Source organism: Eublepharis macularius, chromosome 6, assembly GCF_028583425.1.
Source record: "Eublepharis macularius isolate TG4126 chromosome 6, MPM_Emac_v1.0, whole genome shotgun sequence".
Lineage (NCBI taxonomy): Eukaryota > Metazoa > Chordata > Lepidosauria > Squamata > Eublepharidae > Eublepharis > Eublepharis macularius.
The window spans coordinates 55,650,677-55,664,122 of record NC_072795.1 but is presented as its reverse complement, the minus strand read 5'-3'; the positions used below and the strand labels follow the sequence as shown (position 1 = coordinate 55,664,122).

The 13,446-nt window shown below is 41.0% G+C and overlaps 1 protein-coding gene across 5 annotated transcripts in view; it reads right to left on the bottom strand.

Annotated features, from left to right (window-relative positions):
- Positions 1–1,501: 1,501 nt before the first annotated feature.
- The window catches only part of CEP63 (centrosomal protein 63), a 45,733-nt gene continuing 33,788 nt past the window's right edge, over positions 1,502–13,446 (bottom strand). For 4 of the 5 annotated variants that reach the window (XM_054982248.1, XM_054982251.1, XM_054982253.1 and 1 more), the window contains 5 exons: positions 12,064–12,261; positions 11,741–11,806; positions 8,106–8,311; positions 6,380–6,635; positions 1,502–2,001 (listed from right to left, as the gene is read on the bottom strand). In XM_054982248.1, the coding sequence (XP_054838223.1) occupies positions 1,843–2,001; positions 6,380–6,635; positions 8,106–8,311; positions 11,741–11,806; positions 12,064–12,261 (885 nt within the window). In that variant the 3' untranslated portion in view covers positions 1,502–1,842. The remainder of the gene's footprint in view (positions 2,002–6,379; positions 6,636–8,105; positions 8,312–11,740; positions 11,807–12,063; positions 12,262–13,446) is intronic. The other variant, XM_054982252.1, reaches the window with a different exon arrangement.

Genomic DNA, 13,446 nt, shown 5'->3' with positions numbered 1-13,446 from the left:
AGAGCAAAACCTTGAACTAAGCCCAGTAACTGATGGGTAGCCAATGGAATGACTGCAGAATGGGAGTAATATGCATGCTCCATCTAGCTTCTGAAAACGATCAAGCTGCAGCATTCTGCAACTGGAGTATCTGAGTTGACTCTGAGGGGAGGCCTCTGAGGAGTGCATTACAGTAGTCAAGTCTTGATTTTACCATACCATGGATAGGCTAGGTCTACAGTGTCAAGGTAGGGGACCATCTTCATGGCTAGACTGAGTTTGTAGAAGGCTTTTTTTTTTGCAGTTGCATTAACTTGCTTTTCCAACAGCACTGGATCCAGTATAACTTGTAGGCTCTTAACTGAGTCTGCAAGGGTCAGGTGTACCCTATCAAAAGTGGAGAGCACAATGTCCTTCAATATCTCTGCTTTCCCAAGCAGCATTACTTCTGTCTTGTCTGGGTTCACTTTCAATTTGTTCACTTTCAGCCATTTAACCACAATTGTCAGGCTGTGATCTCTACTGCATTACCAGAGGATTTGAATAGAGACAGAGAGAACTGGATATCATCCCCATATTAATGACATCCAATTCCACAACTAGGAATTATTTGTCCTAAACGCTTTACATAGAGATTGAATAACACGGGGGCTAAGATTGTACCCTGTGGAACCCCATAAGATAATTCACACTGAAGATTTATCCCTGTGGAACTAAGCAATCTAAAATTTATAAAAGGGAAAAGAATCTTCTCTGTCACATTCATGGGTGCTTTTCTCACTTATGGAAATAAAGGTAGCCTAAATAACAGATCAACAGAAATTTTTGAATAGAAAAAGTTAGAGATTTAGAGCTCAGCTGAACAATTGTTTCAAGGATTTGGGGGGTAAAAGCCAAATCATATTCTGAAATTTCACTGTAAATGAAATTTTGGGTTTCATCATCCTAAGGTTTGAAACCTTATTAGAAATTCAGTTAAGTTTGCCCAAAGAGCAACTGGTGGACAGTAAGAGTTGGAAGTAGGAAAGGACATTTTTTTTCAAGGACAAGCTCCATTTCTTGCTGGAGCTAAACCACCTCTCAAAAGCTGTCTGGCACACTGACCAAGCTCCTAAATTTGCTCTTATGGCTGTGAACAGCTGCTTTGTACTCCATAAGGCAGCTGTTGTATAAACAAAATTGATCTCATTTAGCAGTTCTTATTGCTTACATAGAATTTCACCTTCTGAACCAACCTACCTTATACAACAAAGCACCTTCTCTCTTTTAAGAACATTCCAGCAGAAACAGCAGACTGTTCATTTGTTATCTGGTATGCAAGTGAGAATGAGAGCAACAAAACACAAGGAAATATTTACCAACACCATAGGAGACCAAGAACTAAAACCGCCGGTCCTCTGCTTGGCTACTCATTTTCATAACATGTAGCAAGTCATCATGAAAACAGTTGGTTGCCTGATACTCTAAACAGCCATATTTATTTATATTCAAGTCATATTTTATTTATATTAAAAGTAAGATATAAGGTATTTCTAATTTTATTTCTTCAAATATATACATAAAATAATTTTAAATTCCACAGAGTCTGTTACACAGCTCTTTCCTTTGGGGAGCCACACGTTGCACTTCATGTCACTGTATACTGCAGGGCAACAGGACACAATACAGCAGCTAGAAAGTATTCTGCAAGTTCAGTTACTATGATCAAACAAGGTGTTTTGCTTCAGATAAAACTAATTTTCTTGGTTTTACCACTGCTCAACAGCCCAATAACAGTTGTATGGATGGTAGACACTTCTACCCACAGCCGGATGTGTCTTGAATTAAGCCAGCTCTCACCAGTCAATACACCATGAAGCCATGTCACTGCTGGTGTGTGTACTGTTGCACTGTCTTTTCACTTTCCCTTTTCAGTTCCTCAATATGGGCATCTAAGCATTCCAAGATATGCTGAGATCGTACTTCCTCTTCTTCCAGGAACTTGGTAGCAATCACCCCAATGCTTGCAGTAGGCAGGGGGCTCTATAAAGAAAATGTAAGTGTTGAATTTTGGAACACTACAAACACCAATTTATAATGTATTGACAGTAATCCACAAGCTTCATCCCTTCATCTTAAATACAAATGAAATATTACCAAGGTAACCTGGAAATACAGGTGCACTGATTAAAACATTCTCAGGTCATTCTAAGAACAACATCCACACCTTGTGAATTGCTTTAAGAACATTTCAAATTTGTTTTTCATCTAACTGTTGCCTTTAAAGTGGTGAAGAATCTGAAATTTCCTTAGGAACACAAAATTCTCAGTTTTCACTAATAATACATGGATTGGTCTAATACATTATATTTTTCTGAAGTATATAAAAAAGCTAGAACTTTTGCTTTATGCGATACTATCTAGCTTACAAACCTGAAGACAGGTTGTCCAAAGAGGATCACTTTGTAAATGTGATCAAGCTTTCATCAAGCTACCAATCTGCAAATTACTGTAATTGGTATGAAGAAAGTACAAACCAAGAATCCAGAGGCGCCTTAAAGATTCACAATATTTATTCCTGCAAAAGCTTTCGTAAGCCAGAGTTCACTTTATCAGATGTATCGTGTATATCCATTAGGCCAATTTATATACACCACAAAAAGGTAGGAGGGAAGAATAAAGATCCAGTTTCTGTAGCCAAATATCCCAGTTGCAGAGTGATCAATAACCTCAAACCCTAAAATCGTAATTTATCTTCTTTGCAGCCCTGAAGCAACAGAAATCTTGGGATTATAATGACATTAGTTTTCAATTTTCTTTTAAAATGTCAATGTTGCAAATTGTTGCAAGCCCCAATTAAATAAAGGGACTTACTTTGGAGTAAACAGACTCAGGACTGGGATACAGCTTCTTCACATTGCCCCTACCATTTAAAAGCCTGCTTCAGCAGCTGCATGGTATAGGAGGTATACTTCTTAAAAATCAAGTCTGAAAACTTTGAGATCTTATGAAAAATTCACGTATCCTGATGTACTTTGCACATGTTGTATAAGGGACATTTGGTACTCAATGCTGCCTCTTCAGAAGATACTCAAGATCCATTCCAAGCTCAATTCAAACTGCTAGTGCTTGAAATCTTAAGCAAGCTGGGATAAGGGAATCCAAGGATCGCCTCCCTCCCATGAGAATGAATCTACCAGAATGCTGAGCCTCCCTGCTATATATGTGCCCACAAGGGATGAGGTCTTTTGGAACCAGCACGGTGCCTACGGAATGCTCTCACTGATGCCAATTGGCAGGCATCCACTCTTTTTTGTGTTAAGCACAAGATAAAAAGGTTTTTATTCTCACAGGCATTTGGCAATCAGGGAAGTTTTTGGTGGCTATTTCGGAATTGTTTATTCTCTTCAAACTTTATTCTAGAGATTACACTATTTTTATGTTTTTTACTGTTTTAATTGTTGTCAGTTGTGCTTCTAATTATGTTGTAAACTGCTTCTAGATCCACTAGGAGGCAGTAGAGAAATATTTTAGATAGCATTTATTGTATATTGCAAAAAGCTTGTACAAGCAATCACACAGAATATAAAATATGAATAATAAATAACATTGGTAAAATAACCAGACCTGAACATTTTAAATAAATAAGACACATTATGCAGATAAACTGAAAGCCCAGATAACCGCAAGAGTGATTCCTGCTACCTAGCTGCCCTTTTTCTGTTTAACATCATACAATCATGAATGCAAGCGGGAGAAGTTACTGCACACTTCCAAGCAGCTTCCTATAGTTTTAAAAAGCCTTGTCCTTCCATGTTAAGGGAACATCTTATCCACATTACAGTTCTAATTACTATATGATGTGGGCCACACCTCAGATTACTTCTGCTCTCTTGTGACTTTTTGGTTCCATTCTGCAAAAACTGGTGTAAGCCCTATGAGCTAACTGACTTAGCCCAGTAGGGCAGAGTCAGTAGCTAGAGCCACACAGCTGAGGAAAAAGCTTGTTTCAGGGGAGCTTGATAATAATGTGCTCCTATTGCCTTGAATAAGGGCTGTAATTCCCCAAGAAGAGGACAAAAGCCTGGATTCCAGTTGCTTCAAATTGGAAGGACTGTGGCAAAGGACTCTATCACTTGGTGATATTCGACAAGTTGAACAAGTTACCCTTTTCAAAGACATTGTTGGCTGAAAGTTTCTGTATGGTTGAACTTATGAGTTTAGTTAAAGAAAAAAATATTTGTAAAAAAATAGTTGAATTGTGCTAATTGTTAACAAGTTTGGGGGTAAAGGTTTTTTTCTTAACTTACATGTGTGTGAAAATTTGCTTCCTAGATTAGCCCCATAGAAACCATACAAAAGAGGTTACAATGGCGTGATAAACAGCCGCTGGCTGGGTCTGCCCACTACAGAAGCAACTGAAGAAGGCCAGTGGCACATGCTTAACTCTAGTGCTGGACCAGCCAATCTCATAAGTAAGTGACCCCCAACAAAAGAAAGCACTTGCAGCAGCGCAGGAAAGATGAGCAAGCCCTCCCAGCTCTCTCAGATTTTCACACATCTGAAGTGAAAAGCTCAGGACTTGATCAAGTGAGTGTTCAGCCATGCAATCTTGAAAACTGACAGTGTCGATTCGGTTTCGTTTTCTCAGCCATGCCGGACGCTCCTCTCGGCTGGTCCGGGAGGAAACGACCGGGCACCCTGACCGGGCGGCTGATCCGCAAGGATTAGCCCCCAGGACTCCCAGGGAGGGAGCCAGGGTCCGGGACGCGGCGGGAAGAACTCCCCGAAATCAATGCGGGGGGGGGAATTGCCCGTTTGTCCCTATGGAGGCCGGCAGATGTGCGCGGCGCCTCGAGTGCCGCCGGGCAACGAGAAACGGCAAGTAAAAGAAACAGGCGGAAGCCTGTAAACAAGCGAATCCCTTCTGTTTTACAAGCGTTTGTGAAGGAGAGGTTGATCTGAAGAAGACTCGCTCTTCCCCTTCGTTGAGTTCTAGAATTTTGTTGGCGCCCCCCCCCCCCCCCAAATGGCAGCAAGGAAGCAAAGTCCCGCTCTCGGTAAGTCAATCTCGGCTACTTTGAAGGGGGAGTCGCTCGAAGAGTTGGTGCGCAGGGCGGTGGTGGAAGCCATAAAACCCTTTGTTGACAAGCTGAACGAAACTGATCAAAGGGTGGGCTTAATTGAAAGCGAGGTGAAAACCATTAAGGCAGCAGCGGGGGGGGCAGAAAAGTCTGCTCTGGAAAGTGCGTCACTTGTGAAGGCTACAAAAAAGGAGCTGAAGTTGGTGGAGAACCAGCTGATCGGGCTACAGGTGGAACGAACGCAGACAATTTTGCGTCTCCAAAACGTGAAAGAGGAGGAAAATGAGGATCTGTGGGATTTGGTCTCGGAACTACTGGCGACACCCGCGAGGACAACTAAAGAAGAGGTTAAAAGCGCCATTTTGGAGGTCCGTCAAGCTTCTTCAAAATATGCAACAAAGCGACAGTTGCCTCGTGAGATCATTATTGACTTTTCATCTAAAAAGATTCGGGACACCATCCTATATAACTCATACAATGCGGATTTGGACTTTATGGGTTTGAAAGTCAAGATCTTGAAGGACGTTCCATTTCTAGTCCGGAAACGGCGTTTTAAATATAAAAAGTTTGCAGCTCTTCTGAGGGACCATGGAATAAAGTACAAATGGTTATTCCCGGAAGGAATATGGTTCAGATATAAAGATCAGGCCTATAAGATATTATCAGAAGATCAACTAAAGGATTTTGAGAATAAAAACCCAGAACTCTGCTGCACCGAGAACGAAGAAAAGGAGGAGCCGGAGGGGGGGGGAGGAGGAGGAGGAGAGCAACGCAACAGCGGTTGCACAGAGAGAATTGCGTCCGGGACCTAGAAGGGGGAGGAAAGTTTAACCAGAATTTGAAATGTTTATTCTCTGTATGATTAACCACTCCATCATTATTCTATGGAGCTATTTTTGTATTATGACAGTATGAAGGGAAACATTGAAGTGTAGTGTTTAGTGTTTGTAGTTCATTCCCCCCCCCTTTTCTTTTTCCACCCCCATTTGTTCCTTCCCTCTCCCCTTTCCTTGTGATAGTCTGGTGTAGTGTTTTGTAGTTATAAAAAAAGAAAAAGAAAAAAGAAAAAAAGAAAAAAAAAAGAAAACTGACAGTGTCACACTCCTGCACACATGGAGGCAAGAAACAAGCCACATCCTGCCTCAGTCAAACTTGGGACCATCCATTTCCATGCTGCTGTCAGCAATTCACTGCCATCAGAATTCCTGGTAGGCTTCACTTGAAAGACATTTTTATGTCATATGTAGGATGAAATAGGTTATTTGGGAGAGAAATAAACCATACTTCGGTGTCAACTTTAGTGTCAGATAATGCAATCATAATTTTTTACAACTTACCAAAGACAAAAATTCCCTTTCGTGACTTAGGTCACATTTTTCTGACGTATCACCTGACCCCAAGTGAGGGTCACAGGACGAGGCTTCAGTCAAGGTGCCCCTACTGATCTGAGAGGGCAATGTGTCTGGAACCATTCTGGATGATGAGCTCTGCACTTTCTGGATTTCTTCTTCATAGCGCTGAACTGCTGTGTCAAACCTAACCTGGAGGGCTCTCATTTCTTCCTCATGCTTGCACTGCAACTCCTCCAATCTCCTGGACATGAATTAACGATAACAACTGAAAGTCATGACAGGCCAACTCCTTTAACATACTAATATTACAGACAAATGCCTGGGGCTCCTGCAGAACAAACTGTTTCCACTGCTTCAGGTAAAAGTCCCCAAAGCAGAGAAAACATGTAGAGAATTCAAAGCATAACGGTAGAATGACTCTCTGTGATACTCGATTTGGAATGCAATTTGATGTATCCAGTCCAAAAATATACCCAGAAAATCTATTAATATTTTTTCAGGTATATTTGGGAATCCTGGTCATATCTGAGATTTTCAGATGTACCAGTATTGGTGATCCCAATTAATCCTGTCATTTCAAAGGTCACAGCAGCTTGTTTTCTGACTTTCACGTAAGTCTTACTTCCGCATGTTTCTTGGGCAAATAAAGGGAGGGGGGAAGGGGGCAATTATCACAGATGAATGGAATCAGGGGAAGCTCAATTGTTTGACAAATCACAATGATTCTCTTATGTGATCTAAGAGAGAATCGTTGTGATTGGACAGAAAGTTCAGCTCTCTCTAACAAGCAAGGCCATTCACCTGTGAGAATCGCCTCCTTCCCCCATCTTTTTTTTTGCCCAGGAAACGTGAAAGTATGACAAACAAGCTGCTGCAATTGGCCACAGCTTCAGGGTGAGATTTTTTTTTGAAAGTGCATGCCTTCTGCTGCCAGGTTGGTTCTGTTGCTTTGACGCTGGTTCTGTTGGGCTCGGGGGGTGGGGTTAGTGGTTGCTCTTGTGAGTTTGGGTAAGGCCTTTTGCCCTGAAGAAAGCAGATTTTATACCCCTGCAGGAAACAATCAAGAGTAGCAGGAAGCATTTTGTTGAGTGGGCTGTAGAACTGAACCCAATCTTCTTGAAACTTGGGTAGTCTTTTGTGAACAGGCAGCCCTCACTCTGCTGCAAATTTGGTGTAATTGCAAGAAAAGCAGCCCCTCCGGAAAGATTCTTCCATAGGGAATAATGGACATGGTTAATTTTGTAATCCTGAAAAAAATCTAAATACAAATAAAAAACATTATCACGGGATCTGAATATCAGGAATACTGATATTTATGGCCTCCCGATTCCAGAATCGGAAAAACGCTGATTTTTTTTTAATGCACATCCCTAGTCAATGTACAAACCAATATTGGTGCTGCTTTCACTATCATCAAATATCCATCAAAAGACATGCAGGGGTGGGGGAGAGACAGATACCAGCCGGCTGAATATATACATCTTTTTTCAATGTTCCTCTAAAACTGCTTTGGTAACAATGACAATGAATGGAAGTGTAAATCAGAGCTCGCAATCAAGCAGCAGTTATGAGAAATGGTTGGTGGTTCTAAAAAGATATTTCAGACCAGCTTCAACATTTACTATTGGCTAAAACCAGCAACATTATAGGCAATTAATGCATGCTGGTTACAAAATGCAATCAGTCTTCCTAATGCTATGCAGATTCCTACCTGGCCTCTGTATTCTTGATCTCAGTCACTTGTTGCTGCAAATGCTGCAAAACACTCTCATATTTGTCCTGGGAGACCCGAGAAGAGGCTTCCAGTCTGACTCGAGCTTCTGCAAGTTCCTTTTGTAGTTGCTGGTTCTCTGCCTCCACTTTATTTAAGGCCTTGCCATAACTTTCCTGGAGTTCTGTCACAGGTGTGCTTTTCCCCTTGCAAAGACAAAAAGTACTTCACTGAGTGGTGCCTGGTTTTGTTCACAAGCCCAGTCTCCCTAAAGTTAGTACTGCAATTTTAAGAAGTAAAAATTCCAAGTCTTCTGCTAGGAAAAAGATCCCTTCAGAAGGTAAAATCAATCACAGATTGTCTGACCGAGTCTATATCTAGACAGACTGAACTAATCAAACCTACAGAGGTACCAGCTTCCCTCATTCATCTCAATTGGGTGTGAACTTCAAGACCAATTTGTGAGCGCTTAAATGCCAGTCACATTAAATGTGTTCCAGCCGTACAGCTCACCATTTTACACCCAAAGCCAACGGTACTGCCTGCTGAGGGCTGGGGGTACTCTGAACCTCCTGACATTCCATTTGTTTGAAACTGCTGTGTGATTAGTGTATTTGCCGGCTGGAGAGAAAAGCTTAAATAACCAGCTGGGACTTATTCCTCTTAGAGCAATGAGTCCAAGATCCTATTACAGGCAAAACCAACCACACATGCAAACACAAATCAGAGCATAACAGATATCAGCTCAACAGCTGGGAGTAAAAAAATATCCATTTTTAAAATGCCACTTCCAATTTTTCATCTCAGGATTTAACAAGTAAATTAGTAAAATTATGTAATTCAGTTCACACACGCAGTTGGAACTTGCAACAGTTCCAACACTTCTTCAACCCAATTTTTCAAATGTTTTCCTTTCCTGTTTAAAGTATAAATATAGAACTTTATCAATTTTTTTGTTTTGTTCCTCCCGATAGGGCCAAACTGGACAAGACGTTGATAAATTCATGTGGTAAAATAACACCTCACCCCACAGGTAAACTGCATGAAACTCTATAATGCTGGCTAAGACATTCTTAATTCCCAGTCTCCTAGCCTATCAGAGGCTAGTTTAATATAGCCTTACCAGCTAGACAAAGTCTGCTGCACAAGTTCACCTAATTAGTTTTCAACTTGCCTGACCAGGGACAAGTGACAATGTAAGGGTGAGTAGCCAATGGAACAAATGATTTTTTCCCCTTTCGTATTAGGAAACTTGCTTTTCCAATGGTCTTAACTTATGAGTCCAAGAGACCAGATCAGATGCCTCCACAACTTCAATTTCCATATTAAAAAAACACTGTGCAGGTCGAGTGACATATGTTCCAGCATCTCTTCCAGTTTGCCCTTTATTCTTTCTCTACTGCTCATTTCTCATCATGCCACAAAGAGCATGTCATGACATTAGTGTAGACTTTGCTGTAGTCTTGGTACATTTCAGTGTGTGGAACATTTGTAAACTGAAAGAGTCACACTTAAGTACAGGGAAATCCTCTGCCTTGCTCTACATACTGGCCACAGAAAGGGAGAAGGAACAGGGATTTGGGCAGCAAGCTTCTTCCATGTTCCTCTTACCACATAAATGTGAATGCCTGAATAAGGAGTTCTTATATACCCAGGCCAAGGAAGAAGCTGCTTTCATTTAAATACAACCTCATTTGGTCTGAATGTTCACTTCTACATGAAATAACAGGAGCGGAGGGAGAGATGTCAGGTGTTTAGGTGTAGCATCACTTGTCATACTCAGCAAGACCCTGTGTAATGTTTGTGCTCTAATGCTATGGGTATAACTAAAGGCTGAAGCTATTCCTTGACTGTGACGTGAAAGTATGCAAGGGAGGGGTTGTCTCTACTGTTATCGTATGTTCTCCTAAACTCCTCTCTCCTTAGCCTGGGAAGAGATGCTTGTACGGACACTCACAACCTTGAAACTTCTCATACATCAGCTCTGCTTTTTCCCGCCTAGATGCTTCCTCTCGAACTTAGCTGTTATCTTAAGGGGGGGAAATTTAGGAATTCACCCGTGCTTAGAATCCTATATATATCTTGTGCTTGTAGAGAAATGTCATTCCTGGCAAAGATGGAGCAAGATGCTGAAACTGGTAGCTTATTAATGAAGTTCTTTAACTTATGCAGTGAAGTCTTTTTGAGAGTTACCTGGCAGATCCTTACAAGATATGAAAAGAAGTGTGCAGAGCCAAGCCAAAAGAGAACCAGTGTTGTACAGTGATCAGTGTTACACTCTGTTGGGGAAGATTCATGTTCAAATCCTTGCTCAGCCATGAAGTTCACTGAGAGACCTTGGGCCAGTCACACACTCTTATAGCCCTCACAGGGCTGTTGGGAGAATGAAATGGAGGAAGACAGATATGCACACCACATATGCTGCTCTCCCACTGTACTGAAAATGCAATTGACAAAGGCTGTTTTAGGCACTGAATGACTCTGTCATTTTCATCTTGAATACACTGGGTGAGCATTTAAAGTATTAATGTAGAGGAACACAGTTCTAAGCCTAGGGAAATGAAACTGGGCATGATTTTTAGCCATGGAGACGTGCACTTCCAGAAAATACCCCCCCCCCCCAAATTGAAGAATAAGAAAGAGTCCTGGATCTGGAGAGCAAGGAGAAGGGAAAGTGTCACTGACTGATCAATGCCACCAACTGTGAGGGAGACATCCTATGATGACTTGGGGTAAAGCAATCAAGCATGCCTGATCAGCAGTTTCCTAGGCAGCTGCCATGCCAGATACTGCTACTGGGCAGATGCAAAATTTCTCACACCACTGCTCATTCTGAATAGCAAACAAAAGTCTTCAAGGTATTTGCATATGACAAGCTAGACTTGACAAGAAGTGGAACAAAGTAAAGTTCAAATGTTAATCATATTTTTGTGTCATTCTAAGTATTCATGGTCTTTTGCAGAGATCATCCAAGGAGAAAAGTCATCTCACAGTTGGCAAACCTAATTTCATGATTAATATGGAATTCTATCCTTCTGCAACTCTATGGAGGAAGCAAGTCCTACTGTTCCAGAAACATGTGATCAGGGTTAATCATGCACAACAGCATTATTATTATTGAGAAGATACTGGAACTGATGTACTTGTGGCACTGTGGTCATACGTCTGTGACCAGTGTCTTCCTAGTTTCTCTGTGGCAATTTAGCAGGTTTCAAATAAATTACTATGAATCTGTGGGTCAACCAAAATACCATGTGGACAGCCTTTAAATGCCACCTTTTACAGCTACTTTCCATTATAGGGTTCCTCACAAATCTTAAGATTACTTACACTGACCCCTAGTGGTCATAAAAAATAAAATACATACACTGAGTTTCATGTCTTTTTATCCCAATCCTTAATATGTTTACTCAGAAGTCAGTCCCACTGATTTCCCTTAATCTCCACTGAGTCCTTGTACACTCTGTGCGTACATCTCCCAACTACAGTAGAAAAATATCAGATCACCTTTCTGCTTTGTGTAAATATATGAAAGATGTTCTTCTCTGCACAACAAACACAATAGCTAAGTGCTATCCAGAGGCGACAAGTATACTTCACTGGAAATGCCACATCCCCATCACTTCATACCCTACCTTCTGTAGCTTTTCTAAAAGATGATGATTTTCTTGTCTGAGAGCTTCCAATTGAGACAGGACAGCCTTCAGAAAGAGATTTTTTTAAGTTAGCATTTTATTTTTCCAATTGCCAGTACATGCCACCCACCATGGTAACAGTTTTCAACTCATAAACTTTTAGATCGCATGAATCCCAATGCCCATCTTTGAAAAATATGCAGTCCTTTGTATATTTACATTTTCAAATTTTGCAAACATCACTAAAGCGTCAGAAACAAGCATGCATCCTGTGTTTCCATCATCATAAATTAAAACATTTCAAAACAGATAAGCCATTTTACCCTGTGCTCCACTGCCTTTCGCTCTGCTTTTTCAATCTCCAGTCTTAGCTGCTGATCCAAGTTCAAGGAAGAACCATTAGCTGAGGCAATTGTGATATCACGTTGGTGTAACTCCCGCGTTAGCTGGGAGATTTCCTGCTTCATTCCTTCCAACTCTGCACTGTGGCTTTGCTCTATGTGGGACAACTGCTCCTTCAGCTGGACAGGAATGCATATGAATTTTCAATGATGCATTTCAGGAATGATCAACAAAAGTGTTTGGAGTACTGCAGCATGGGCCAACATCAAGTTCTCTGGAAGCACACCATCCCCAAGTTACCTCACTATACAGTCTTACTATACAGTGTAATACTTCTGTCCCACTTCACCTTCTAAATTTTGAAGGAGATGTACTCAGATGAATCAGCCAGGGATTCATTCAAGGTGAACTGGCAAATTAATCACAAGAAGATCAGCAAACTGCATTATTCATGTTTTGAAAATTATAATAATCACAATCCCACCCCGCCCTGTGACTACTAGGCTTCTACTGGACACACTGCCAACAAAAGTTGTGGTGTGACAAAGCAGAGACCCTATATAGGAAATACTTCCTTGGATCTGTGGTTTGTAACACTAATCCAACGCTGGAATAAGAAAAAAAAATAGGACAGCCTCCTAAATGTTTGTTTCAAATAAATAAATCAGGCAGTTAGTGCCTAAACAGTACTGTAGAACAGTGGTTTGGCTGCAAACGCCACTACTGCCATGAGCTCAGTAAGTGGCCTTGGGTAAGCCACTCCTCTAAGCCCCAGCTCCCCATCTGTACTGTGGGGATAATACCACCACTAACTTGTTCACTGCTCAGGGTGAAGCACTAGTCTGTCTAGAAGAGTGGTATATATGTAAGCACAATTGTTGTTATTGTTGTTACCACCAGAAGATTAGATGCAATTCAATCATGGCACAGAATGTATCAGCTGGCATCCTAAGCTTTATGCACACACCATCATATTCTTCTAGTACTTAACAGTCTATATTTGCCTCCAACAGTTTACATTTGACTTTCACACATTCCCCTAATGCTCAAAACTATTTTTAGAAAGGAAACAAAGGGCTACCCCAGAACCAAACTGAGAAACCAACAAACCGGGGATACACAAAACTAGAAATTAATTGTATATATTCTTCCAAAGTGTAAGGTGCAAAAGTGCTAAGTAAATTTTAGCATGCATCATAAATACATTTACAAAATACAATTTACAAAGTCCATCCGTTAGAATATCAAATCGTCACAATTCCAAAATCACAAAGTCCATCCGTTTATAACATGAATCTTCACCGTCCGGAATTCATTTGAAACTTTAAACTGCAAATGCTAGATACAATGAAAGAAGCCGGTGG